The following is a 27,326-nucleotide window of genomic DNA, read 5'->3' as shown; positions in this document are numbered from 1 at the left end:
TAGTAAAACCGGTGATTAGTGCAATAAAGGCTCGAGTAGCAAGTGGAACAATAGCCATGCTAAGAACGCTTCATCATCCATCTAGCTGTCCACTTTAATTTTTTCTGAATAAACCCATCATTTCTGTTTTCTTCTGACTTGTCAATAAGCCACCCGAAGAAAGAAACTAAAAGTTCTGGCATCATGCCTGCATGCGAGGCACACCTTACACGTTAGACCCAACCAAAAGCCTTTGAGCTGCCACATGTATAACCCCCAGCGTAATCGTTTTTGGTAAGCTAGCGAAAATCAGTAGTATTGCTTTCAGTTACAAAAATACAACTATTAGAGATAAGCATGCACAAATGCTTGGCTTCATTTGTCGAGGCACTCCAGTGTAAGCAGGAAGAGTTGGTCTGAACTCTTGGGATTGTTTTTGCCGAAAGTATGTTGGCGGTTTTCGAGAAAGCAATAGGAAATCCACCAGAGGAGCTAAGGCTTCCTTCGGTTGGCTTAGATTTGGAGGGTAAGAAGACTCTGGAAGAAATCTTGGGGACTTTTCGGTTATTGTGGCCACAGTCAACCTTGTACCACCTTTCAAATGGGAATTTCATGGCTTTGTCACATGAAGCTGAGAGTCCTTTACATCCAAGGTATTCAAAAATTTCGGCCTTCTTAATGTTTTTGGTAATGAGCTTAATTATGATCCTGTTTTCTTTCCATTTGGCTGGGAAGAAAGAGTATGCAATGGAATTGTGCTTCCCATTTTATACTTCAGCTCTTACATTGTCATCTGTGAATCCTTTGTATCAGATAAAATTCATAAAGTTTTCGATCAAGCAAGTAAGTTGGAATAAGTTTCTATTATAATACACTTAAATGTAGATTACAAAGTAACAGGGGCTGGCGGTTAAGGTAATAAAACTAACAAGGTAAAGAAAGGGAAACTAGAATTCTAATATGGTTCAGACTTCCAGAGCTTTCACAAGTCATTTGATGTTGGGTGGATCCTTGATTATTTGTTATTGGCTAATATCTCTGACCTTATTTGAAGCATATAACAAATTTTGAGGGCTTTCGTTGTCTGATGATGATCGGAATGTACCAGGTCCATGGTTGTCATGGATGACATATTCTGTATCTTCGTCGGGAATCTTGCGAACATGCCCGAACTCAGGCGACATTACGGCCTGTCCAGGCAAGCAACGGAGGCCATGGTTGTGATTGAAGCTTACAAGGTGCTAAGAGACCGAGCTCCATATCCACCTGATCAAGTCATTAAAGATCTCGAAGGCAAATTTGCCTTCATTCTTTTTGATGCTAAATCTGTTACCCTCTTCGTGGCCAGGGTGAGGTGGAAACCGAATGCGGTTGTTTTTCACAAGTTATATAAGCTTTATCTAGTATTCTCAGACAATGTTGTTGGCTTAACATAGGACCGTGAAGGAAGCGTTGAGCTTAAATGGGGAATGGCTGGAGATGGCTCCCTGGTCTTTTCAGATGATCCTAACACCGTACAAGAGGCTTGTGGAAAATCCTGTGCACCCTTTCCTCCAGGTAAACTCACTCACCTTTCAAGTTCAAATAGGCAACACACTGCAAGTAAATGCTAGAAGTTGGAATTTCTAAATTTTTACATGGTTAATTTTACAGGCTGCATTTTCATGAATGGGAATGGTCTTATAAGCTTTGATCATCCACTTCACAAGGTAAAAGCAATAGCTCGCGAAGACGACGATGGAAAAATTTGTGGAGTAATTTTTCAGGTGGACTTGTTCACAAGACTCCCCAGCATTCCACGTACTGGTAGTGCTGCGAATTGGGCAGATATCACCGTCCAGGAGGGAGAATGAAGGGATAAAGTTTTTATGAAATTGGCAGATGATGATGAAGTGGAGAAGCTGCGTAAATTTAACATAATCTACAGCAGTATTGTTCATGTTCTTATAAGCTTTGCATGTTATTATGTTGGCCTCTGTTTTAAGCACCCAGTAACTTGCTTTGCAAATAGAGTTATCACATTAGTTTATCCTTTTCTTGTATATCTTGATTCAAACTAATAGCCATGGTTAATTTCAATTGATGAACTCCCATATTTCCTGGTGAGAAATAAACTTTCTTGGGAATCTGAAGTTTTATAAGGAGAAACTAATTGGAGTAAAGGAAAGCACACTATGCTTATTCTTAGCTTAAACAGTTAGCTAAAGGGAAATATATCCATGCTTTTTGCTTAGCCAGACGCCGGTGCCGTAGCAGAAGTGCTTCGGACCCCATTAGCCCCATGTTTGTGGTCAACCCTCCTGTTGGTTTCACGGTTAGGCCAGTTAGAGGCAACCTGATTTATAGAACCAATGTGAGTATCACAGTCCCCTTCCGGACACTCCTTTACTGGCAGGCAATAGAAAGGTTGCCCGAAATTGTTGATGAGAAATCCTTTACCTTCATTTCCTGAACAACCAAGGCAGATATCACCACCAACACCAATACCAGGAAAGTTATCACCGCCGCCGCCATGAACACCGCCTTCTATCCTGAAAGGCGGAATACCGAAACCTAGGATGCCAGGGAATAGACCAACTTTCTCCTGACCCTGGCCAGAAACAGCAGTGCCACCAGAACCCTGACCATGGTTTTTGGGGTCTTTAAAACTACTGGCGTCTCTAGCAGCAGAGCTTGTGGGCATGGCTCCCAGGACAAGTAGGAGAACTGAAAACACAACCCACTCTTGTTGATGTTGTCCCATATTTTCCTGTCTTTAATGTTGTTTCTGTAGATGGATGTTAGGTAATAAAACAAGATGAATATTTATATACTGAAAGTTCCATGTGCACGCTTTTGTTGTTTTCAGGATAAAAGGGTAGGAAAAGAGGAACCAAAGTGAAAATCATAGAAGATTTTCGTGTTGGGTATTTGGTGATCATCATCCTTATGTGACCCTGAATTGTTGAGGCAGTTAACTTTGTTAATAGTTTATAAAAAGGAGAATTTTTTAAAGTTAAAAAACAAAAACCCATTTTCAACATCTTCTTCATTGAAAATTTCTTACTAAAGAGATTTCTAAAATGAATTAATTAATATCAAACTCAATTAAGAAAATATAATTTATTGAATATTTTAATTTTTAACAGTTAAATATTGCATAATTGTAAAATGCTACAAATTTTTTCATTTTTTATTATAGAATTAATGATTATTTATATATAGTATAATCAAAACAAAAAAAAAAAAAGAAAAAGATTTTGTTTTGTCTGGTCCTTCGGATTAGTTCCAATTGATTAGTTTCATTCATTTATTTTTTAAATGTTTATTATCATCTTATAAGCTAGTTAACACAAAATATTGAAAACATAATAATTTGATTTCAAATTGTATGATGATCATGTTGAACTTCAATATTATTCCTAATAAAAAAAAACTACAAACAAAATGAAATTAACATGTAAAAATAAATTAGTTATTTTGATAAATGGATATAGATATGGTATAGATGATTTATTTTTAGAAGTTTTAAGTCATAATTTATTCACTTAAATTAAATATTTAATGATAATTTTGTTGTTGAATTTGTACTTTTACACAAAAATATCTAGTCAAGAAATTAATATATGGTAAGAAAAATCATAAATTTTTTTTATTTAAGAGAAGAAAGGATTTGAATAAAAAAAATCATATACCAATTATTAAATTAACTGTTCAGATATAGAAAAATTATAATTTTATTTTCCAAAAAAAAAAACATAATCTCAAAATCCCATATTTTAATGGATTCCAAATTTTAATTCTCTACTATATGATGAGAACTTACAAATTTTCATTGAATTATATAGACTATATTGTTTCTATTCATGAATTATCATCATGTATTTGAAATCAAAGCTTAATTAAAAACAATTTATTCATGTTAAAAAGAGCACACTGGAATTACCAAGGCTGCGTAGTACTACTTTATTCTGTTGCCATAGCATCCATATTCCAAGGATGGCTTTCTCATAATAAACCTTTGTCATCAAGTCTCTGGGTAAGTTCCTTAATCATTCGTGTGAGTTCAGATATAGCATTATCACCCGTTGGGCCTATGCAATTATAGACAAAGTCGCAGCCACCGAAGATTTCGACACCTTCACAGCCATTGTTATCATTACCGTCGTCGTTGCAGTCACAGCCATTGTTGCAGTCGTCGGGGCTGCCAAAGCCATCGTCGACGACACTGCTAGGCAGTGTGGGGGACGAATTGGAAACAACGTGATCATGCGTGGAATTGTTGATATTGGTCGGCTGGTTTAAGTTAACTGACTCGTCCATGGCGGAGAAACCGACCATGCGACCAGAGCACATCCCAAAGGAGCATAGTGAAAGTAACAAGGCTATGCAAGCCAATTTGCTGCTGCCATTAAATTTTCAGAGCAAAGCTAGCCTTGGTGCTTTTAGTGAATATATGGTGAAGTTTTACTGGTGTCAGTGCATGGTTTATTTCAGAAAACAGGAGAAAAATTAAAAGGCATAAAATTTGTGATCAGAACTGCTAGGCAATGAAGCAATTTCTTCAAATTTGGTTTATCAATTCATGTTGCTTGTGTGAACAACTTATTACGAATATGTCATGTATTCAATAATAATCTTTTAAAATTAAAAAAAATAATGTAATAGAATTGCAATTAATTGATGAGTCTGATGACATTGTGATCTTCTTCTTTCAACGGTTACTGGTTCGACAGCTTTCGAGATTAGTTCTACATCTTCTATGATTTGAACTCATATGCTGTGACATTTTTGGGTGGACTGCCACCAATGCATTTGTCACTGATTAGTTGGTCAAGCTTAAGCTAAACTTGAACCACACTCTTCACGGATGATTCGTTAATTAATTAATTAAGATCAAATTTAAAATTAAACTCAAAACATCATGCGATGATTTTTTATGTTTAGTATATATATGGAAGTATGTCTTTTACCTGTTTTAGATTCTGTGATCCAAATCATAAGCAAAAAATTTCTAATACTTATAGACCCCAAGATTTTTTTCAATAACAAGGCAGAGAAAAAAGAAGAAGGAAATATTCGATTTAAGGTCAGTTTAGTGACTAAACAGGCTCTTTAGCTAGTATGATAACAAGTGTTTGGAGATGTTTATAACAATTTCTCTTGGAAGGATAATAACCTTTTTAGATGGTAATTTGGGGAGGATCAATGATTTCTATATATATATACATATGCTCGGTCATCTTTTTCTTTGACTTATTCAATGGGTTCAATAACTTCTCCAACTAGACAATTATGGAAAAGGAGGATTCCATTCCCATAGGTAAAGCATGTTCTTCATGATATAAAAACATACAAAAAAAGTGAGCTGAGATTCCTAAATTGAAAGGAGAGTTCTTCTTCTCTAAGTGTGGAAGTCACTCCATTCTTTTCTTCTTCCATTTTGGTCAAAAACTTCTTGGTTAATCGGTTAGATGCCATTTGCCATAGCTCCCAAAAGCCTATCAAATTCGACAAACAATGGAAACCAAAACATTTGTGAAACTTTTGGTCACATCCTTGTTCAAAACCAAAGAAATACTAGTAACAAAATTAATATTATAATTACTAAAATAATTAAGGGTATTTTTATTTATTTTTTTTTCAATTTATTTCTTGATTCTTGGAATAATTATTATCAAAGGAGATTGATTGGTTATTTTCAAAATGATTATTCTGTGAAGGAAACGAAGTTAGTAATAAGAGACCAAACATGCCATCAATGGAAAAAACTTGTTTGAGAATCTGTTTCCATTATTTGTGATCAGAGAAGGAAAGTTTCCGAGCACTTTCAAAGGCTTGCCAAGCAAGGAAAGTGAGTGGCAATATTCTGAGTGAATGACGAATATACCCTTTTAAGCTAAATAAGGGATAGTTTCTTGGCAATTTAAACATCGTGCGAAGGAAGGAGTTGGGTGAAAGCGAAGGAAATTGAGAAAGAAAAAAAAAAAAAGCAATTTTTCTCTTCCTATAAAAGACAGTAATACTCAACAGTCCTTAGAGGGAGAATCATATCTGACTGTGCAGCCTAGCTCCTGAGCGCCAAAGTAGTTTATGTTTCTCTATAAATAATTCATCAAAGTTCACAAGAATTTCGACCTGCTTCCTCCAGAAACTTCACTCTAAACCCTTTGGTAAGTTCTTTAGAACTCTCTCTCTCTCTCTCTCTCTCTCTCTCTCTTTTTCTTGCTGCCTATCTCTTCCTTTCTTCTTCTTTTTATGTTAACGGTTTTGGATTGAATTTAAAATCTTTCCTTTTTCTTGAAATGGGTTGTTGTTTGAATCCGACTCATTGCAGCCGAACTCGGTGCTATTTGATATCCTTGTTACTTGTAAATGGCGAATAATTGAAATCGGAAATGGAGATTACTTTTGAATTTTTTATGCCGCATTTGCGATTCTAGTTGTGGGTTTTTTTTTATAAAATATTTGGTTGCTTTATGTGTAATCAAGGGTATTTTGATATCATGTTTATAGTTTTTCCAAATCTTTAGCCATTGAAATGTTGCTATGATCAAAAGGTCTTTCATTTATATTCCAAAGGTGGAGTCTTTCTTGCATGCATTTTCGGTGATTGTACTAAGAAGGTAAAGTGGCAGAATCAAAAGTTGCAGTGGCTGCGATTAGATAATCTTGGCATTGTATGGCTAGTTTTAATTTTGTTTTCTATTTAAGTGGGTAATTTTTTTTGCTCTATTCTTTCTTTGTTTAGATTTTCCTTTTCGGATGATTCTTCTTTGAACATTGACGTTTTTCCTAATGCTTAGATGTGGTTAGTTCACGTGCTTCTTAAAAGTCATATAATTGTAAATTTGTGATTGTTGCAATCCATTTTCCTTTTTTTGGCTTTGCATTTGTCAAATGATGTGAGACATGTGATTCGTCCTTTAAATACTGTTTAAATGACTGTTTAAATGGCGGTCATCCAGATATCACTAGTTTTTCAATAACAATTATCATTCATTCGTTTAAGTATTTAAGTGTTTTGTCCTTCCAGCTTTATAGCCTAAATTGTACATTGAATCATTTCTTATGTTTCCCCTCTTGTTTTGTGAAGTAATATTTCAAAATGGAGGTGTCTGGTTTAAATGGATTGCAATATGACGAGGAGAAGGCATTGACCAGTTTGCTTGATGCATTCGGTTCTGTGTTTTCTCTTAATGATATTGCTTCTGCTTACTGTGAGGCGGGCCGGAATGCGGATTTGGCTGGTAAAATTCTGTTTGAAATGCAAGGGAGCACCTCTTCAGTTGCTACTGACGCATCTGCTTGTAAGATGAAATATGATCAAACTTCAAAATCCTGTGGTAATAAATCCCAGACTTATTATCAAGCAAATGGGGGTTTTATAGTCCCTAAGGAAAATGGGCAACCACTTTCAGCTGCAGGTGACGCATCTAATGGTGAGGTGAAAAGTGATGAATCTTCAGAATCATCCTGTGGTAAAAACTCCCAGAATTATTGTCAAGCAAATGGGGGTTTTACAGCCCCTAAGCAAGAATGCCAACCAGTTTCAGCTGCTAGCGATTCATCTAATGGTGAGGCCAAAAATGATGGACCTTCAGAATCTTTCTGTAGTAATAGTTTGCAGAGTTCTTGGCAAGCAAATGGGGATTTAAGAGCTCCAAAGCAAAAAAGGCGGCCGGTTTCAGGAGGCACTGTTTCAAGCATGCTAGGGAAGGGGTATATGAAGTCTGTCCCTTTGGCTAGTGGTTCCTATCCAGGAACCAAACCTTTCAAGGTTGACTCAGAGGAGTTACCAATGTCTAAAGTTTGGGGGGAAGGACTCAAATCCAGTCCTCTAAAGGAGGAACGTTTGCACAAGGATATGGAAGATTTTCTCTTCAAAATGCTTGGGGAGGGATTTCAACTGGACAAGGATGTCATTAGAGATGTTCTTGGTAAACCAACTCTTATTAGTTGCCATCTTAACTGATCGCTAATCTGGTCTATTGATTTATTTAAGTTAATAATTTGTTTGTTTTACTTTTCAAAAAAAAAAAAATTGTTTGTCTTATTTTATTTCTTTTATCTGAAGATAGTTATTGCTTTTATCTGAAGATAGTTATTACAGCTTCACCAGGCTACCCTTTTGCATTTTTAATACATTATTTACCAAAAGATCTCTTTCAAATTCATATAAATCACATACGATGAAAGTGCCTCATTAATTTCAAAGTGGTTTTTACAGCTCTTGTTTTTTTCTTAAAGTGAGATCATTTTATATCTATATCATTCTTATTTGAATTTGAGTCAATATTACATGTGCACATATATCTGCAGACATACATGATCATGGGTGACCACTAATCAGGTTTTATTGTTTTAAACATGCAGATAGTTGTGGATACGACATGCAAAAGGTATGGATAATATCCTCATTTTAGAGGATCTACCATTCTTATTCAACAAATGTGCACTTTTTAAGCTTTTTCAGTGCAAAGTATCATGTACTGTTAGGGCAAATTAAGTGCCTAGTGACTTTATTTACTGGTCATTTGTCTTTTTAAGTGCTTTCCTACTTTGAGGAATAAGATACTTTTGAAGGTTTTCTCATGGTTTAGGAATGCCATTTTTTCTATCTACTATGGTATGTATTAACTTGTTAGAACTGATAACCGTTCCTTTCCCTCTCTCTTGACTTATAAGAGCATGGAGAAGCTACTTGATCGATCAGCTGTGAATTTGGACAAAGAGAACAAATTTCTTGGTGAGTCCAGTAAAAAGGTTAGTGTAATATTCAAGTGTGTAAACCCAGTGGTCGCTGGCCAGTATAATTGTACATATTGTTTGTGTGAGATTAAGATAAAAGTGATGATGATGATGTCTTTTTCTGGCTTTTCTCTCTGCTATCAAATGCATATCATCTTAATTATGAGTACCTGTCCTGTCTTCTGCATTAAAGAAAGAAATTTATTCATCTTTCATTGTAGGATGGGTTAGGAAATGTGGTGAAGTTGATGGTTGCCAGTCTCACTTTTCTTTTTAAATAGTTCTAAGCACAGTTTTCATGAGTGCTTTTTGTGGACAAAGTTTTACCAGCTTCATCTTAATGGCTTTTTCATTGACAACATATTTACAAACACTACAAGTTGCGCCACTTTTAAAAGGGAAAGCATTAGTAATGAACCCATGGCAACATTGTTTTTTGATTATTCAACTTTTATTACTTATAGATATCATTCAATGTGTTCAATTGCAGATGTATGTATTAAGCTTGCCAGTATGGAGATGTCTTTTGATATTCCTGTCTCAAAGTCGGTGTTTATAATCTTCAGGATTGATTATTGTTTTCTTTTACTCTTTTCATTTACAGAATAATGTTATGCATACAAGGGCAGAGGGACCTTCACAAGAAAAGTAAGTTGAATCAGATAAATTCTTGTTGATTTATATATTTGTTTCTTATTTTTTTGCTAGGCTTAATAGTCTACTTTTATGAGTTTATCAACAGAGAGAATTAGGAAGAGGAGTGTTTTATAAACAATTTCCGCTTTTAATTACTAAGTAGGCTTTCTTTCGATAGGGAAATGTAATGTCCACATTTTACAATCCCTGATGAAGTTTCCTCTGCATTTTACTTGCAAGCAGGAACAGCGATTTGAGTGCAAATGGTGGAGAATTAACTAGACTACAAAAAGACAGAAATGATCTTCAACAGGATGTCTTGGCTGCTTTCTTTAAAGGTCCTGAGAGATTTGATGAATTGCCTAGGAGGAGAACTGGGTCTGCAAAGAGGCCTATAGCATTAGGAGAACTTGTGGAAGGACCTCTAATTGATTTCCCTGCTGAGCAGAAGGCTGATGGAGTTTGCTTTCAAGAAGTTGAAAAGGATGGTATGTACTCTTGTCCATTTCACTTAAGTTTATCTAACCAAGTACTGTGGAATATGCTTGTAGGAGGCAGATAAGCTTTAGCAGTAGAAAGTTCAGGACTTATAGCAGCCATGCTTATTATATTGCTTCCTTATGCTTTGGGATCTTAAGAAGATCCTAGATATTAAATTATGAATTTTCTGGTTCAAATTGTTTTTTTCCGCATGAGCAGGTTTGTGCCACTTTATCCCCTATGTTTGCAGAAAAAAGATCAAAGGCACATCTATTCTCATCTGCCTTTTACCTTTTCACAACATGCTTCTCTGCCTCTGTTAGTGGGCATTTTCTAATACATTTTGCAAATTATGTATGAGCTAAATGGTTTGCTTCAGCGTCAATCACTACCAATTGAAGGAAACAGTTGCTGGCTGCAACTTTGTTGCTATTGTTTTTTATGTAAATTTTTATTCATTTTACATATCTATGATTTTTTGTAGATGAAGATGAAGAAGATAGTTTCCAGGCTCTTCAAAGAGCTGTGAAGGAATATAGGGGCACAATGAAGGAATACTATAAAGCTGTAAGTCTTATGTTTTTGAAATATTGGTCCTTTGTTTCGGCATGTTGACACTATTCTCAAATGTCTGATGCAATTTATAATATATCAATCCCCTTTATATTTTAAGTAACTGCTATGTGTTCCTTGTCAGGCTGTTGATGCATTTGCTAAGGGTGATCCAGATCAAGCAAACAGATTTCTAGAACAGGTAAAATATTCAGCTAGAATAATAAGTAAAGTATATGCATTTTCTGTAGGTACACTAGGCTATCAGGACACAAGTAAAATTTTGACCTATTCTTCCTGGTTGGTTATGGATAAAGTGGATAAAGAGTTGTAAAACCCACTGGATTGAAGGAAGTTTTCCTAATGCTAAGCACTGGTGTCTAGTGTCAACTTCCATTCGCTTAGCGTCTGGCTATAGGAGATTGCAAATATAGGACATTTGATGTTTAATAAATAGAATTTTTTGGTAAAAGCTTTGCTTTTATTTGAACTTAATAATATGAGCTCCAATAGGCAATAGGTGATCAGTTTTAGGCCAAATGGGGTATAACAGAATGTTTTGGTCATACAAATCTAATGACTCCAATTGTGAATGGCTTTGGTGTGGCAGGGACAATTTTTCCGTGAAAAGGCTCGCCAAGCAGATGAAGAATCCAATCAAAAGATTTTTGAAACTAGGTTAGCCTCTTTCTCTTTATGTGTTTGTGGTTTATCTTTTGGGGGTTTAGGAGCATTGTGGAAGAACCGTTTTTCATTTTTCTCCTCTCTTTCTCTCTCTCTCTCTCTCTCTCATTTTTCCTGATTGCATTTTTCAGGAACACAAACACTGATGATGTAATGCGGCTTGAGTTGCACGATCTTGGCGCTAGGGAGGCAATACGTCATTTGAAGTCTCATCTATCTTTGCTAGCAGGCATCCCATGTAAGCCACCATTCTCCCAATTTCACTTTACTTATGAACCCTTTACGTTGTACTCATGATTTAACTTTGGATTTCCATCAGTATTGAAGTACCTAAAGGTCATTGTAGAGACCAATGAAGAAGATTCCTCAAAAGGCAGTCGAAGACGATTGGTAAGACTTGCTAATTAAATCCTTGGCATAAATTGAACCAAAAAAAAAAAAAAACCCATTTAACCATTGATTTAATTTTTATTTGTAGCAGGTTATGAAGCTGTTGGAGAAGGAATCAATCAGCTGGAGTGAAGGAGAAACTCCTGGAGTGGTAATGATTCGAATGGATAATATCAACCCCAAACGTTTGAGTTTTGCCAAGAAATAGAGCATGCATCCTGGGATCAAGTTTGTTCCTTTCAACTTTAAGCTGATAGTTATTGTTATCAGTAATTCTTTATCCATTTTGTAATTGCAACTTTTTCTATTCTTGTAAACTCTACTGGAACCTGTAATGGAATTGAACATAATTTATATTGTCATCCTAGGCTTCTTTTTTTTTTTTTTTTTTTTGGTGATACAATAGTATGAGAAGGGAGGATTCCAGGTTAATTTTGCGGTGTTAAAAGTCAAAAATAAACAAATAAATAAACAATTATGTTGGGGCTTGGGCTTATCATTATTGGATTCTGCTTAAGCCCAAAATCCTGAGTGCTGACGTGTGACAATTGAGAGTCCCCGTGGGACCCGACAAAACAGAGTTAATCAGATAACCGAAGTTAACGGTGATTGATAGTTTGATCATAAACGGAGTCGGAACGAAACGGGAAGTCTCTGATCCCCACATTTAAAAGCGTTACAAAAGGATTTGCGAAAAGGAGAAAAGAGGATTCTAGGTTTCGGAACTGGTTCGAGTGGTGTGAGATAAAAGCATAAATTAATAAAAAAAAATAAAGGGTGGAATTTATTATAGTAGTATTATTCTGTCTCTTAGGCCATAGCTGCTGTCCCTTTTCCCCTGTTTCTCTCTATTTCTCTTGTGAGGAAGAGGAAGGAGAAATATCAGATCATTCAGTAACGCAATAATAATGGGAGGAGGTGGTGGTGGTGGTTCAGTGAAAGATGTGAAGTCGAAGGGTGAGCTTGATAGTCTGCGGCAGAGTGGAGCACCGGTTATCCTTCACTTCTGGGCGTCGTGGTGCGAGCCTTCCAAGCACATGGACCAAGTCTTCTCCCACCTCTCTACCGATTTCCCCAACGCCCACTTTATTAGGGTTCTCTTCATCTCATCCCTCAAATATGGAATTTTTTGTTTTAAATAATATTTTTTTAAAATTTTTTTCTAAATATTTGATTGGTTGCAGATAGAAGCAGAAGAACAACCTCAGATATCTGAGGAATACTCGGTTTCTGCTGTGCCTTTCTTTGTTTTCTTTAAGGTAAATCTCTTTATGGGTATTCTTTTCCTTCAGTGTCCTGTAAATGGTAGGATTAAATTTGTTCAAACGATTTTATAAAGGTATCAAATTTAACAATGAACGTACTAATCATCTTGAAAAGTTTGCTTTTTTTTTTTTTGTAATATTTTGATTAACCAGGCTATTCCTATTGGTTTGCATTTTATCGAGTCTATATGCATAGAGATGAGTGGCCTTAAGAGTATTTTCTGTGGTGTAGATTTATGATGATTGAATATTGCTGCTTTCACATCTATAATGTTGTGTTCCCTGACTTGCTAGCTGCGTGTTTTTATACCCTAGCACGTAAGTCAATTTCACGGATATGCCCGAAATTAGTAGGGGAAAAGAGGGAAAAATTATGTAAAATATTGCAAATTGATACTTATTTTGTCAATAAATTGGTTGGGAAATTATCGTTAGCTGTATGTTCTTATGCTGGAGATATCTAGGGTAGGAGTCTGGCATATGGTACGAAGGAAGACTTTCTATAGATAGTTAGATAATTCACTGCTATGGACCTGGGAAGAAAATTTATGATCATAAATATGTATACTGTAGCTTGTCATAATTGGAAACGTGGAATGTTGGAGATAAAATGGTGAGGGGAAAGAATGAATGGTAGAGAAGGGCTTCAAGAGATGTAACATGCACTCTAAGATTGTCTTGCCAGTACTTGAAGGGAGAAACAAGGTGGCTTGTTAGGCATTTGACTAGATTTACCTTTGACCTCTCTCTAACTGCTTGTTGCCGTGTTTAGTATCTTTTCCTGTTATGAGTGTCTCTGAAGTTTTCGCAAACATCCCATAAATTATGTGTTTCGTTAGTTCTCTTTCTTGCATTTTTGATGTTATCTCTGAAGTTAGAAAAAATCTTTCTTTTTGTCTGAAGTTGTTACCATACTGAATCCATTGTTCCTGTCAGGATGGTAAGGTTGTTGATAAATTGGAGGGTGCAGATCCATCCAGTCTGGCCAACAAAGTTGCCAAGGTTGCCGGGTCAATTAACCCTGGAGAAGCTGCAGCTCCTGCTAGTCTTGGGATGGCTGCTGGACCCACTGTCCTTGAGACAGTCCAAGATTTGGCAAAGGAAAATGGCTCATCCCAGATCAGAAATCAAGTGCAACCTGGCCTCAGTGATACACTTAAAACGCGACTGCAGCAGCTGATTGACTCTCATCCAGTAATGCTATTCATGAAAGGAAGCCCTGAGGAACCGAAGTGTGGTTTTAGCAGAAAAGTTGTTGACATTTTGAACGATGAAAGGGTCAAATTTGGAACATTCGATATTATATCAGACAATGAAGTTCGTGAGGGTTTAAAGAAGTTCTCTAACTGGCCAACATTTCCTCAACTCTATTGCAAAGGAGAACTTCTTGGTGGGTGTGACATAGTAATTGCCATGCATGAGAGTGGTGAACTGAAAGAAGTTTTTAGAGATCATGGAGTTGATGTTAGTGGGACTGAACAGGGAACTGGTGGCATCTCAGCACCCTCTGGATTGAGTACAAACTTAGCTTCTCGCTTGCAAAGCTTGATTAATTCAAGCCCAGTTATGCTGTTTATGAAGGGAAAGCCTGATGAGCCCAAGTGTGGCTTCAGCCACAAGGTAGTTGAAATCCTTGAACAAGAGAAGGTTGATTTTAAGAGTTTTGACATACTATTAGATGATGAAGTTCGGCAAGGGCTGAAAGTTTTGTCAAATTGGTCTAGTTACCCCCAATTGTATATTAAAGGTGAACTTATTGGTGGATCAGACATTGTGTTAGAGATGCAGAAAAGTGGGGAACTTAGAAGGGTTTTAGCTGAGAAAGGCATCACTAAGAAAGAGAGTATAGAGGACCGTCTAAGAAGTTTGATCTCATCTTCACCGGTGATGCTCTTCATGAAGGGTACCCCTGATGCTCCAAGATGTGGTTTTAGCTCTAAAGTTGTCAATGCCCTGAGGGAGGAAGGTGTGAGTTTTGGGTCATTCGATATATTAACTGATGAGGAAGTGAGACAGGGATTGAAAGTCTTCTCAAACTGGCCTACCTTTCCTCAACTTTATTACAAAGGTGAGCTTATTGGAGGTTGTGATATTGTACTGGAGCTGCGAAACAATGGTGAGCTGAAAGCCACACTGTCTGAGTAGGGTGCGTTTGATTTGTTAAAATAAGATATTGGGACAAACCTTACAAAACTTGGCTTCAATGTCAGTTGTCCAAGTTGAATGTGTGTCAACTGACATTACTTCAAAACGATTTTTCTGGTTTTAGCTTATGTCTTCAAACTCCCATTACTTCTGTTTTTGTGAGTTATGATTTAGTAGTACTTCATGTAATAGCACAATTTGCTTCTTTGATCCTTGCTATAATTGATAAAAGTTCGACATTGAGATGTGATCCTTTCATGGATTACAACTGACAAGTTGACTACTCATGCTAAACAATTCAGAACAAAAAATTCACATCAATCGTTGAAGCAAATTAACAAACAAAAAGAAAGTACATTCTGATTCTGAACAACAACTATACCCCGCAGATGGAATAACATGAACGATGAATAACTAATGTATTAAACTTAGCTGGACTTCATGGCCAATATTGTTTTTGTTTCTTCGTCTTCATCTATTTTATCAGCTTTCATGAGGTCCAAAAGTTTATCCACTCCTTTACCATCTCTAATAGTTGCCTTTAACAAGGCGTTATACATTTTCCGGTCAACTGGAATGACTGTCCTCAATGAGGCCACGAAATCTTCCGCATCTTGAATACTGCCTTCATTACCTAGCCATTCCAAGATGCTTGTAATCACCCTAAGGTTGGGTCTCCACCCCTTATTCTCCACAGTTAAAAATAGGGCAGTTTTCATACACTCCAAAGCCTTTCTCACCTGACCTTTATCTAGGTAACCTGCAGCCACAACACCCCAACTGTTAGGGGTGGTAACCTTACCTTTTTCCATCAGGTTTTCAAGCATTGCTTCTGACTTTTCATGTAGACCCTTTTCAGCATAGCCAATAATGATGATACTTGGTACCCGAAAATCATAACAGTTGCCAGACGATGCCCACTCCTCGAGTACTTTCTCAGCTTCTTCAAATGCATCAAGCTTCACAAGAGATTGCAGCATAGTAATGAAGTCCTTGTTTATATACCTTTTACAAGAAGCTTTCTCTAGACCCCATAATCTCAAGACCTCAGCTTTATTCCCCAAGTTTGCATATAGTGATATTAGATGATTGAATGCAGTTCCATCTTTATTATCTAGCTTCTGTTCTGATTTTTTTAGAGCATCGATTGCCCTTTCAGTGAGACCTGCTTTTATGCAAAAATTGGCTACAACGGCGTATGTGTTCCAATCCATCTTAATGTGAGATTGACTCTCCATCTCCTTCAAAATTCTTTCCATTCCCTCGAGATCAGACATTACACCATAGGCATTGATGCAGATTCTGTAACTGAAGTTGTCAGGGGAGACTTTGTTCTCTTTCATCTCCCTCATTATATCAGGTACCTTCTCATGCTGTCCGATATTTGTGTAGAGGCACATGATACCATTGTAAGTAAGAGGTGATGAGGTAAAACCCAAGTCCTTCATTTTCTGCAAGTGAGAGAGGGACTTGTCTGTCTGGCGCTGCCTCACATAACAATTCAGGAGAGCACCATATGTCTTATCAGTTTTATCTTGGTCCTTCAAACTATCAAAATAGCTTTCTGCAGAAAGAAATCCACGAACTCTACCAATGAGATCCAACTGCACCGCATGTTCAGTATGTGAAAAGGTACAAATACCCTTCTTATTCATCCATTCAGACACCTAGACTCATTAGACATAAAAAAGTAACAGATTACAAACAAAGTTAGCCATGATCTGATCATTGGAACATTAAATTACAAACCAAAATCACAATTCTTTACAGGAAATTTTCATGCCAACATGTATTTGTCCACTACAAATTAAAAAGCCAGTATCGAACAATTTAAACATCCAGCTGCTTGCCACAAACAGCCTTGTGGTAACAAGTTTATATATGCACCTGTGCAGGTTTAAGTACAGTTCACATTAATATTACCATCTCCACTTTAAGCAACAATGTAAAGCATCCGACAACAACAAAAGTTTTGCTTAAATTCCATTCTTCTGAAGTTGAAATCTGTACTCTCCTATTTGCTATGTTTATAATTCCTGTCAAATACTGACTCTAGTTTCAAAAAGTTGACTCCAACAAAATGAAGCCCCGGATTTTGCTCAATCAACTCCATTACTTCAGCTTAGAAATTTCGATATTGTTCCAAGCCAACGATTTCCCAACTTCAGTAACATATTAGTCAAATAATCAAATTCAACCACATCCCATGGTAAAATTCTAGTCAAATCATGAAAACCACTCTACTAAGAAGTGTTTCAAATACAAATTTTCGATAAATTAGTCTGAAATATATAACAGAAAGAAAAGGGAGAATGACACTAAATGAAACTCGAAACAAGGTTACAAGATTAAATAAAAAAAAAAAAGAGTCCAAACCTCAAGAGCCTGAGTAAAGCGCTTTCGTTTGCGAAGATCGTGAATGATGCGTTGAAGCTCAGCGACTCGAATTTTCTTTCCATTTTTGAGCCAGTCTTCAAGCTCAGGCTCGACGCTTTTGTCAGGGCTCCCCAAAGGGCTGATTCTGGAATATAACGTGGCTTTGTTGACCCTATTTGTATAATAAAATCTGCTAACTATCCCATTTTGGATTAGGTTCTTTGACAACAGCTTTGTCGAGTTCATGGTTCATAAGATTGTTCGAGGTTCTCCTGCTGGGACATTGGGGGGGGAGGAGAGCAATGAAATGTAACGGGAGGGTTTTGGACACCTGACCTTTCGTGTAGGGTTTAAGAGCAATGGGTTTAGCAAATTGGGCTATTTGGGCCTTGTCCGACTAAAAGATAAGATGTTGGATTTAGCTGAAACGGGCTTTTCAAGTTGGGCCCATTACGGGTGATAACCTGAATTCAACACCATCTATTAAGTTGTTGACCATTGGATAATATACATAGAAGACTTTTTATGGGGTTGAATTTTAACTTACATAATAATAATAATAATTTATTTATGAAATTTTGACCGACGTAATCCAAAATTTTATGATTGAATTAGGTACATGATTTAGTTATATATTCATATCCATATTTTTTTTTACTCGAGAGATTAATTTTTAATACGTAATTAGAGAGATTATTTATAAGTAATTGATATATCATATGATACATAGATGACCATAGATGAAGAAACGCATTAATTTGAGAAACTGGTACTTGCTTAATGGTATGTGTTAATCTAAAATGCAGTGAGGAAATCAAATGAAAGCATATTTCCATAACTTCCATGACCTTAGGCTATAATGAAACCATTTTCTTTCTTTCTTATGTTCATTTTCTCAAGCACCCAACATAACCCTTTGGCTACAAGGAAAAGAAGAGGAGGAATTACAAAGGGAATTAAGAAGAGAGACCAAGGTCGTCCACCTAGAGCTAGCTAGCACAACCTCCTTTCTTTGTGATTGGTATTTCCCATGTGTTGAGCGAGGCTATCCAACAACTTAACCTCTAGAGCTTTGAATTGGGCTATTTGGGTCTGCAATTCCACCTTCTCTCTCCTCAGAATTTCGTTCTCCTCCAAGAGTGTTTGGCAACTGTTCTCCTCAGCATGGTTGGCCTTGTCTTCATCAGAAGCCTTCAGGAAAGCAGGGAACACACTCGGCTCCATTTTCTTCCTTGTTATCTCCACTAGCATATGCTTACAACCCCTCTGGAACTTCTCATGCCTGAACTCCCATCTTTTCGATGATGTTTTCTTAAACCCCTGCTTCAAAATTGGAGAACAAAGGATTAGAGGGATGATGATAGTCTCACATTTATTAAATTTGACGTGTAATCAAAATTAGTTTTAATTTGGATTTTTTTTAATTCATGTCACGTGATAAGTTCATAATCTTTACATGTGAAAGAGTAATAAAAGGGGTAATAATCTTATATCTATTCAACAAAATCATAATACGAAACAATCCCGATTTTACTAAAAAACTTTTTCATGCTATTTTCGAAGAAATTCGCATCATCTTGCAAGCCACAAGAGTGGTTATGAAAGCAAACCATGTAAATAGAAAGTCTAAAGTAAGAACATTTCAATTAGGGTAAACCTATGGAAGCATGCTTTAGTCTCATCATTGAGCATTCAGAAAATATAAGAGCTAAGGCAATATTTTTCCAACAGGCCAGATTTGACTAATTTCTAACAAACCAATAGACATCAGAGTAATCCAACTCTATTCAAGTTACTATAATGGAAGAATACCTTAGTGGGATCGTTCTGACTTTTACTAAAAACCTCCAGATTTTGACCCCAAAATTTGCGCTAATTTTTTTTTTCCTTATTTTGACTAAGGGTGGCGGAAGCAATTCACAAACACCATTATTATTGTAGTTTAGGTTTTAAAGAATTCATCCACTAATGATCACTCTTTAGGCTCGATAAATTCCAGTTGATCGGTATGAAGCATGGTTCCCAACGCTCCGTTGTCGTCTAGTTGGTTAGGATACTCGGCTCTCACCCGAGAGACCCGGGTTCAAGTCCCGGCAACGGAACTCAGCTTTTTGACCATTCATGGAAAGACCGATCACCTAACAATCTTGAATCAGAATAAAATCTATGGAAAAACCATGGGCAGGAAAACAAACGTACAATGACGTGTTTCTTCAGCATGGGATGCAAGCATATCATGTTTAAAGGCGGTTTGGTTTTGGTAACGGCGAAACCAGCAAATCATGTTAACGCAAAAGAATTTGGCTTATAAAACAGGTGTAGAGCAAATTATAGCAAGGCTATAGCCACTCACATATGTGTTAAGTTGGCGAATGAAGCTGGAAAAATTGTTGTGCTTGAAATATCTAGGCAAGGTGAGCTCTGAGAACTCAGCAGGCGACCAGACCACGAACCCGGTTCCTTCAGCATTCCATGAAACGATTTTCTTCCTGTCATCCGCAGTTTCTGCACCTTCTTCACCTTCCTCTAGCAAAGCATAAGTCTTCCACAAGAATGGAGCAGCGCCTTTCGTCCTCGGAGACAAGCTTGAAGTAGTAATCTTGCTCATTCCTTGTTCAGGATCTTCAAGAAATTTCTTTCCTTTTTGGTCTTTTAATCAGGGGTACCCAAATAGCAGGTTCCTTATTCCATGCCTTTATCCTCTTTTTGTATGCCATCCACTTGGAAACTACTAGTGCCGTGGAAGGTGGTCTGTTTCTTTTTTCCCCTTTCTTGTACTTTCTTTAGTGATCCTCATTAGATTGCTTTTGTTTTTTCTTTTTGGCTTTTGAATTAAATAGTGGCTTCTGATTGAAATGGAAAAGATAAGAATATTTCCATAGCAAACGGTTTATTTAAACTTATTATTAGGCAAAAGTAAAAAGGAAGAGGCAATATTATATTAGGCCACACAGAAGATGGAAGTTTCAGGCATTTGGAATTCGGAAGTCAGCACATGGCAGTGTTTTTCTCTGTAAATGAATGTAATTAAGCATGTTATGGTCAAAACTTGACTATTTGATCATCTGATTTCTGTGAAACTCCAAGACAAGTGCAAACGTTTTTCATTGCATTGAATATTGTTATTGATTTGTTGTCAGCCTTACCTTCTAATTAGGGGCTAATTTAAGTTTCTTTTTTCTTCGTGTTCTTTTCTGTTCATTGTTCACTGTATCATAACTTAAGCATAGGTTCTAGTCTTTCATTTGTAAGAATCAAACAAACCCAGATGCAGAAGTAATTTACTGCATTAAGGGGATCTGTATCTGCTGAAAAAGGTCGTTGACATAGAAATTATATGTTTGAGTATAAATACAACATGCAGAATCAGGGTTTGGGTGCATAGAATACAGATGCTCCAGTGCGACCCAGCTTTCACATCAGTCTCCCCCGACAGGTTGAAAATCAAATAATGGCCGCGAATTCTGACTAATTTGTAAGGGTCTGGAAAACTTCAACACCTTCCCTGCTGTATTCTGAAAAAAAAATATAATCTTGTCACATGATGGAACTATCTTGCTGCATCAATGATCACTCTATCCACTTCCTTTGAATCACTAAAACTTGAGATTGTCAAGATGTTTAAACTTCTTCAACATTCACAGAAGGTTGAGACTAGGGAAGTGACATATGTGATTTAAAGGTTAATTCATCATTAATTGCTTAAAGACTAGAAAGGGTTGTGATTTCGTGAGTGATTAGTGTCATTTTTGGGCTAGGGGAGGATAATAACAATAACAATAATAATAATAACAATATTATAGAAATGAAAAGAATGTCCTAGAGTTGGTGGCAAACTTGATTTGACTGCTAAATACAGGTTACGTGTGTTTACCTATATAGCATCGAGACAATGTGCCTGCAAGAAACCACTTCTTCTGTATCTAATCTGCAATCTTCTCCTTTCTACACTTCCTCTAATAGAGCCGTAAAGGTGTATCCAGCTTTTCAATATTTTCTAAGTCTATTGTTCCCTCTAGGACATACTAGCCATCACGCCCCGAAAATGAATAGTATGATGTTGGAATTTGGAATCAAGGATGTTGACAAGATGGTTTTTTTTTTAGTATAATATTATTATCTTTTTAAATACGTCTTGGGTCTAAGAATTATAATGCTGTTGTTTTTCTTTCAATTTTCCTGCAATTATTTGGAAACCTTATGGTATAAAGGCTTACTTAAAATTGTATACTTAAACATATTCCAATAGTGGACACTTTTTAATTATTTGGATTAGTTACAAAAAAGATATCTCTCGTTGACTTAAAAACATGCTTTACTTGCTGCTTAATCAATGATCATTGTTGGTTAAGTGGGTGTTTTAGGTGAAATGCATCTAGCAAAGAGTGTTAACTCATTACCCTTTAGTGCCCATTCTTCTTTTGCAGCGCTTTACATGATATTTTCTCTCATTTAATCTCAAATCGTTTTCATTGATATTGGTCACTTTGTGTACTTTCTCTTTATAAATACTTATCATGAGTCAGATTTAAGTTGAGTTTATTTTGATATTACTTTATCATATCTTATCTTTTAAAGAATAACTTAATGAAATGTATAGCATCTCATGTTTATAAGTTTTCTTATCTGTCTTCTATTTACTTTTTCTTAAAACGCTTGACACGACATTAGGATTTGAGTGTGGAAATGTATTTTCCTGAAAGCTATTAAAAATAACTTTGCGTTCAACGAGTTGCTGTGGTGTAGTGGTTATCACGTCAGTCTTACACACTGAAGGTCCCCAGTTCGATCCTGGGCAGCAACAGTTGTCATTTTTTTACAAACCCTTCTTCACCACCACTGTTCACAATCTCAGTAGTGCCAGTTCTGGATCAATGGTTCCGGCAAGGCAGGAAGGTTGAGAAAACTGAGCTTCAAGCTATGATAAAACAGCTGAGGAAGCACACTCGTTTCAAGGATGCTCTTGACGTCTCCCTATAAGCTACAAATTTTTGTATTCTTTCGCTTCTTACCGATGTCGTCTAATTTGGATCGTTCCATCTTTACATGGAATGTGGTTAGTTGCATGAATGTTTTGCACTTTTCCTGGTTTTTCTGGTAATCGGAGCTAAAGGGTCAGTGACATTTTTCTTTTAAGGTGATTGAATTTGATTGTACAATTAGTGTCTCTATTGCCCATAAGCACAAGTTTTCAATTGATAATTACCCTTTGTTATTTCATTTATAGAATGTTGCTGTTTCAAGTAAATGTGTTGCAACAATGACGTGATTGAATCAATTTTACTTTAAAAGTCCTTTACTTTAGTAACATGGCTGTGGTAATCTAAAGATAGTTGTTGCCTGTGGGCATTTTCTAAATTCTCAACCTTCTGAATAAATCAATGCTTTTTGGTGGCTGTCTTGCTGAGAAGATGGAGAAATGGGAAGAACCGGAGTTGTATAGTTAGAAATACAGAAAATCAAGACCTTTTCCATATGAACAAATGCTCAAGTTATTTAAGTTTTCTTAGAAAGTTAAGAGAAGAGAAGTTGTGCTACTTTGCTAGCTATGTATATCAGTATATGCAATATGATACTTTGTCACCCTGGAAGCCTCAACCACCTCATTCTTACAAGTGATATTCTCAGTTTTTCCTAATTTTTTCCCTCTAAATCATTTATCAGATATCTCACTGGATGACTGAGTGAATTTATATTCCTCTTTCAACTAGTGATGTTGCTGACCGGCTGAACCTGATGCGGAAAGGCCATGGTCTTGAGCAGGTGGAGAATTTTTTTAGCAGCATTTCTAAACGATTGAAAGGTTTTCAGGTTCATGTTGCTCTTCCCAACTGCTATGCCCATGAAAATTCTGTGGAGAAAGCAGAGGTTCTTATGCAGAAGATGAGAGAAATGGGTTTTACCAATATACCATGTTACAATATTTTATTGGGTCTCTATTACCTACTGAATTATTCGAAATTAGATGCCCATATGCTTGAAATGGAGGTGAATGGGATCCGTTACGACCGATATACTTTTGGCATCCGCCTCTCTGCATATGCAGCTGCTTATGATGTTGAGGGAATAGATAAGATCGTGGAAAAGGTGGAAACCAGTCCACAAACAGCTCTGGAGTGGGATACTTATGCTGCTGCAGCACAAGGGTACTCAAGGTTGGGCTAGTAGACAAGGCAACAGGGATGCTGAAGAAATGTGAGGGACTGATAACTTTCAAAGAAGGAATGATGCTTTTGATATCCTCCTCAAATTGTATGCAGATATTGGTGAAAAAGATGAGATCTACCGTATCTGGAATCGTTACAAGGAAATGGGCATAATCTATAACAAGGGGTATAAAACCCTGATAAGTGCACTTTTGAAGCTTGATCAAGTTGAAGGTGCTGAGAAGATTTTTGAGGAGTGGCATTCCAAAAAGCTGTCCTATGATACCCGTATTCCTAAATTACTAATCGATGTGTATTCCCAAAAAGGTCTTCTAGGTAAGGCCGAATCACTCATGGACCATGCACAAGCAAAAGGGGCTGAAAAATTTGGTTGGTGGATGGTGCTCTTTGGCAAGTGGGTATCTTGAAGATAATCAAATTCCTAAGGCAATGGAAGCAATGAAGAAAGCTATCTCAGTGTGCCTACCTGGAGCTGGAAGGAAGCCTAGCAAAGAGACTTTGGCTGCCTGCTTAAAATATTTGGAAGGGAAAGGAGACATCGAATGAGCTGATAAATTCATATATCAACTGAAGGTTGAAGGTCTTTACTCTGAAGTTGTTGGTCATAGCATATTGCTGAATCATACACGGGGTAGAAAGTTATAACCTTTTTCGCATTTGCTTAAGACGGAGGAAGACTTTGGGGTTGGGTATGAAGAACATTTGGAATGAAATAAAGTCAATCTTTTACTTCCCATCAGCTATGAACACATCATCTGAATTCTAGGATGCAAAGAAATGAAGAAGAAGCCCATTTACTGAATCCTGTATCATCAGTTTAGGAAATGAAATCATATGCCTCTTTCATAGCTTTGGAACCATTCGGATTCCATTTCTTCTCAGGCCTTTGTCTAATGGGCTTTGTCTTCAATCTGAACCGTGAAAACTCAACAATGGTTAGCTTTTTATGAAATATGGCTAAGCTCATCAAAGATCAATCCAGTCTCTAGCTGTTATGCTACTCAGCTCAGGCCCATATATTCTGTCTTCTTCCATCTATAAACAATCAACAAGATAAATAAAAGATTCATCAGCCACTTAGAAGCCATTGTCATTTGACAATTTTCCCATGCACTTAAATCAGTACGATAGGAAAAGAAAATGAGAGGGAAGGAAAATATCAAAGAAAATAAGAAAGCATTTCTTTTTCTTTTGTTTCTTTTTTCTCTTTAACTTATTCTTTTCAGTCTTTTCTATCTCACCAAACACACCATTCACATTTTTTGTTTCTGTTAAATAGTGAAATTTAATCATAAAATACAAAAAATGTTGATGAACTGTCCCAACTCTCAACAAAAAGTGGAAGCAGGCTTGAGTGCTTCTGGACTCTCTTTTTGCCCATTAACCAATGAAAGGAACCTGCATAAATCAATGCTAGTGCCAGTCATTTTTCCATCCACGGCATGTTTTTGTCTTATCTCTAGAGTTTTTAATCTCTTTTTCCTCTTTCAATTATCCATGCATGTTGTCGTTGTTGGATTTCCTAGGTGTTCCAAATTGTAACATGGAAAAGGTGAAACAGAGAATAAATCGGCATAAAATAACTAAAGTGGGTTACTTCAGCAAGCACTTAACAAGAAATTTCTCTTGCCAACTTTCCTTTTTTCAACTTACATTTTCCCATTTGTAAGGTTTATTCTCACTATATATTACATTATCAGTGAATTAAATATTATTATTTTATTAATAAATAAATTTAAAAATTAAAATCTTTACATTTATGAGAAGATATTCTATGATTAAATACAATATATAAATATTATACACAAACAATATATTAAATATGAATTTTAATTTTATTTATCGACCACACTTAATAGTAATTTTGATTAAAGTTGATCTAGAAGTACTGATGTCCAATATGCTTTTTCCAAAGCAATACTTTGATTCGGAAACAAGCAAAGCAAAAGAACCCACGATTCTTTAAGAGGAATGATCACCGCAATCTCATATTCATAAGAAGATCTGCTTTTCTCGACAACTTAACCAAAAGTATTCATATGTAAACAAAATGCTTCCACTTTAAATCTTGGAAAAATCAAAACAGCATTCTACTTTTTGATTATATTAGATCTTATCTACATATGTCTTAAAAAATCATATCATCCTCTTTCTTTTACCTTTGATCCAATCAAATCTTGTCGAAATGTGTTTACTGAGCAAAAGTTTTTTTTTTTTTTAAGGAAAAAAAGAAGAAAAAGGAGTTTCTTATTGTTTAAAAATAAAGTTAAGTTGTTAAGGGACTATTTTGCCATGGCGTGATTGGGACATAAACACATGGCAATGACCCATAATTCAGTCGGTTAGACATGTCCCTACCATAACCAAAGATCATGCGGTGGACGAAACGAAGTCAAAAAAAATTATTTGTTTTTTCTCTCTTTGAAAATTTGGTTGAGTTTTGGATTAACCAAACCAAAGACAAACACATTGAGAGATGGGAATTGAGTCACGGATCATATGGTTCGGAGGATGAGCTAATTTCATATAAATGAATTTTTGGCAAAAAATGACAAATGCAATTAAGAAATAATTATATCAAAACGGTGTAATAATAGAGATTGAACCTCTACTGACTCAGTTCTTCAAGTCTTTGGATCTTATCGAAGATTCTGGAAGACCCATTTTATGGATTGTTGTTCGTCATTTGAGTTTAGTTTATTTCTTATACTGAACTTTTCAAGTCTTTCGACTAAGTTTTTTTTTTTAAAATCAATTTGTTTGGTTTTCGACCATGACACATCAAAAAAGTCGAATAAACTGTCTGTTGATTATAAATATTAAATAAATATATTAAATAAGTATACAAAATTTCAGTAATATAGAAAGTAATTACTCAAATAGTAGATTCAATAATCTCAGCATGAATAATTAACTTATCTGTTATTTAATAGTCTTAAAAGATAACTTTTTATATATTTCACTAACCCGATATTATTAAAAAAGTATTTTTTTTCAATAAATCAAGGAGGCACATTGACAATGGCCACAGCTTGTAGTGGTAAACAACGAAGTCTTGCACTCATGACCACCCAATTTGGGCTCTCTTTTAGTAGATCAAAGTCAAATGAAGGTTTGAAATTTGTTGAGAGGAATCAAGCTGTTCTGGACATTCTATATATATATATATATATATATATATATATATATATATATATGATGATGATGATTGGTTTTATCTCCCAAATGAACAAGTTAAAAAATTAAAAGCACACTATTAGATGGTGACCCTTTTCATTTTAATTCTTTTGCTCTTCATTGCAACTAAAATAAAAATATAGAAGATGGACGAGTAGAGAAAAAAGAGTGGTTAAGGGACCAATGTCTTAATCAGCTGACAATTCTCAGTTATGGTTGAACAATAAGGACTTAGCACTTGCCACCTTGACTAACACAATTGTTTGAAGCCGCGTGGGGAAGAGGGGTTTGGCTGCAATTGGGATAGGTGAACCAATTTAAGACTTACATGTGGGTTGTGAGCTCGGACCCTTAAGAATAGTGCATACATACTTAAGCTTTTCGTATTGTTTAAGCCATGGATGTCCTTGGAGCAGTTGACGGGTAGGGACGGAGCTTGGGTCCTTTACTACAGGCTCCACTACCAACCCCACCTGGCCATCCCTTCACCAATCCTTTTCAAGAAAACTTGTTAGCTCGTCTTAAAGAGGCTGTGACTTAGTTGCTGACAAAAAATAATTATGATTTCCCTGATATTTATGTTGTTTAAATTTTGGATAAATTAACTCTATAAATTATATTGTCGTTAGTTTAAAATTAAAGGAACCTTCATGTTCTCCTTGATATTAAATAGGTAATTTAAATAAAGTTTTACTCAACCATTTAACGTTTCTAACCCTCGGTGATTTTGATTGATTTTAATGCC

The 27,326-nt window shown here is 36.1% G+C and overlaps 6 protein-coding genes and 2 non-coding genes across 10 annotated transcripts; 6 read left to right on the top strand and 2 right to left on the bottom strand.

The window, feature by feature from the left end:
* The first annotated feature begins 365 nt into the window (after nt 1-365).
* LOC18596866 (stem-specific protein TSJT1-like) lies at nt 366-2,123 on the top strand. The gene is made up of 4 exons (XM_007025585.3): nt 366-632; nt 1,088-1,328; nt 1,416-1,536; nt 1,633-2,123. The coding sequence occupies exons 1-4, from the start codon at nt 427-429 to the stop codon at nt 1,830-1,832; spliced, it is 768 nt and encodes a 255-aa protein (XP_007025647.1). The 5' UTR covers nt 366-426; the 3' UTR covers nt 1,833-2,123.
* Nucleotides 2,124-5,900: 3,777 nt separating this feature from the next.
* Nucleotides 5,901-11,813, top strand: LOC18596864 (putative nuclear RNA export factor SDE5). 2 transcript variants are annotated; one of them, XM_018123233.2, is made up of 12 exons: nt 5,901-6,131; nt 7,055-7,898; nt 8,335-8,360; nt 8,647-8,724; nt 9,314-9,357; nt 9,589-9,833; nt 10,310-10,392; nt 10,523-10,579; nt 10,988-11,055; nt 11,193-11,299; nt 11,381-11,451; nt 11,540-11,813. In XM_018123233.2, the coding sequence occupies exons 2-12, from the start codon at nt 7,067-7,069 to the stop codon at nt 11,657-11,659; spliced, it is 1,731 nt and encodes a 576-aa protein (XP_017978722.2). In that variant the 5' UTR covers nt 5,901-6,131; nt 7,055-7,066; the 3' UTR covers nt 11,660-11,813. The 2 variants fall into 2 exon arrangements, with proteins under 2 accessions (XP_017978722.2, XP_017978723.2); XM_018123234.2 differs by having other exon boundaries at nt 5,904-6,131; nt 11,543-11,813.
* A 323-nt stretch (nt 11,814-12,136) lies between these two features.
* GRXS17 (thioredoxin family protein) lies at nt 12,137-15,104 on the top strand. The gene is made up of 3 exons (XM_007025579.3): nt 12,137-12,545; nt 12,636-12,710; nt 13,653-15,104. The coding sequence occupies exons 1-3, from the start codon at nt 12,360-12,362 to the stop codon at nt 14,859-14,861; spliced, it is 1,470 nt and encodes a 489-aa protein (XP_007025641.1). The 5' UTR covers nt 12,137-12,359; the 3' UTR covers nt 14,862-15,104.
* On the bottom strand, nt 15,075-17,545 carry LOC108662583 (Tetratricopeptide repeat (TPR)-like superfamily protein). The gene is made up of 2 exons (XM_018123238.2): nt 17,238-17,545; nt 15,075-16,528 (listed from the first exon to the last, which is right to left on the bottom strand). Exons 1-2 carry the CDS (start codon nt 17,481-17,483, stop codon nt 15,290-15,292), a joined length of 1,485 nt encoding a protein of 494 aa, XP_017978727.2. The 5' UTR covers nt 17,484-17,545; the 3' UTR covers nt 15,075-15,289.
* A 503-nt stretch (nt 17,546-18,048) lies between these two features.
* Nucleotides 18,049-20,186, bottom strand: LOC18596862 (heat stress transcription factor A-5-like). 2 transcript variants are annotated; one of them, XM_088807082.1, is made up of 2 exons: nt 19,591-20,186; nt 18,049-18,560 (listed from the first exon to the last, which is right to left on the bottom strand). In XM_088807082.1, the coding sequence occupies exons 1-2, from the start codon at nt 19,843-19,845 to the stop codon at nt 18,231-18,233; spliced, it is 585 nt and encodes a 194-aa protein (XP_088663208.1). In that variant the 5' UTR covers nt 19,846-20,186; the 3' UTR covers nt 18,049-18,230. The 2 variants fall into 2 exon arrangements, with proteins under 2 accessions (XP_088663208.1, XP_017978761.1); XM_018123272.2 differs by having other exon boundaries at nt 18,049-18,557; nt 19,591-20,113.
* On the top strand, nt 19,267-19,339 carry TRNAE-CUC (transfer RNA glutamic acid (anticodon CUC)). Its single transcript has one exon. It is a non-coding gene; the product is annotated as a tRNA-Glu (tRNA).
* Nucleotides 20,187-21,968: 1,782 nt separating the features above from the next.
* Nucleotides 21,969-22,041, top strand: TRNAV-UAC (transfer RNA valine (anticodon UAC)). Its single transcript has one exon. It is a non-coding gene; the product is annotated as a tRNA-Val (tRNA).
* Nucleotides 22,042-22,973: 932 nt separating this feature from the next.
* Nucleotides 22,974-23,950, top strand: LOC18596860 (pentatricopeptide repeat-containing protein At2g20710, mitochondrial-like). Its single transcript, XM_088807674.1, has 3 exons — nt 22,974-23,397; nt 23,498-23,719; nt 23,814-23,950. Exons 1-3 carry the CDS (start codon nt 22,974-22,976, stop codon nt 23,948-23,950), a joined length of 783 nt encoding a protein of 260 aa, XP_088663800.1.
* Nucleotides 23,951-27,326: the final 3,376 nt, after the last annotated feature.

This window comes from Theobroma cacao, chromosome 6 (assembly GCF_053813885.1).
Source record: "Theobroma cacao isolate CCN51 chromosome 6, ASM5381388v1, whole genome shotgun sequence".
In the NCBI taxonomy this organism is placed as follows: domain Eukaryota; kingdom Viridiplantae; phylum Streptophyta; class Magnoliopsida; order Malvales; family Malvaceae; genus Theobroma; species Theobroma cacao.
This window is presented reverse-complemented; position numbering and strand designations above follow the sequence as displayed.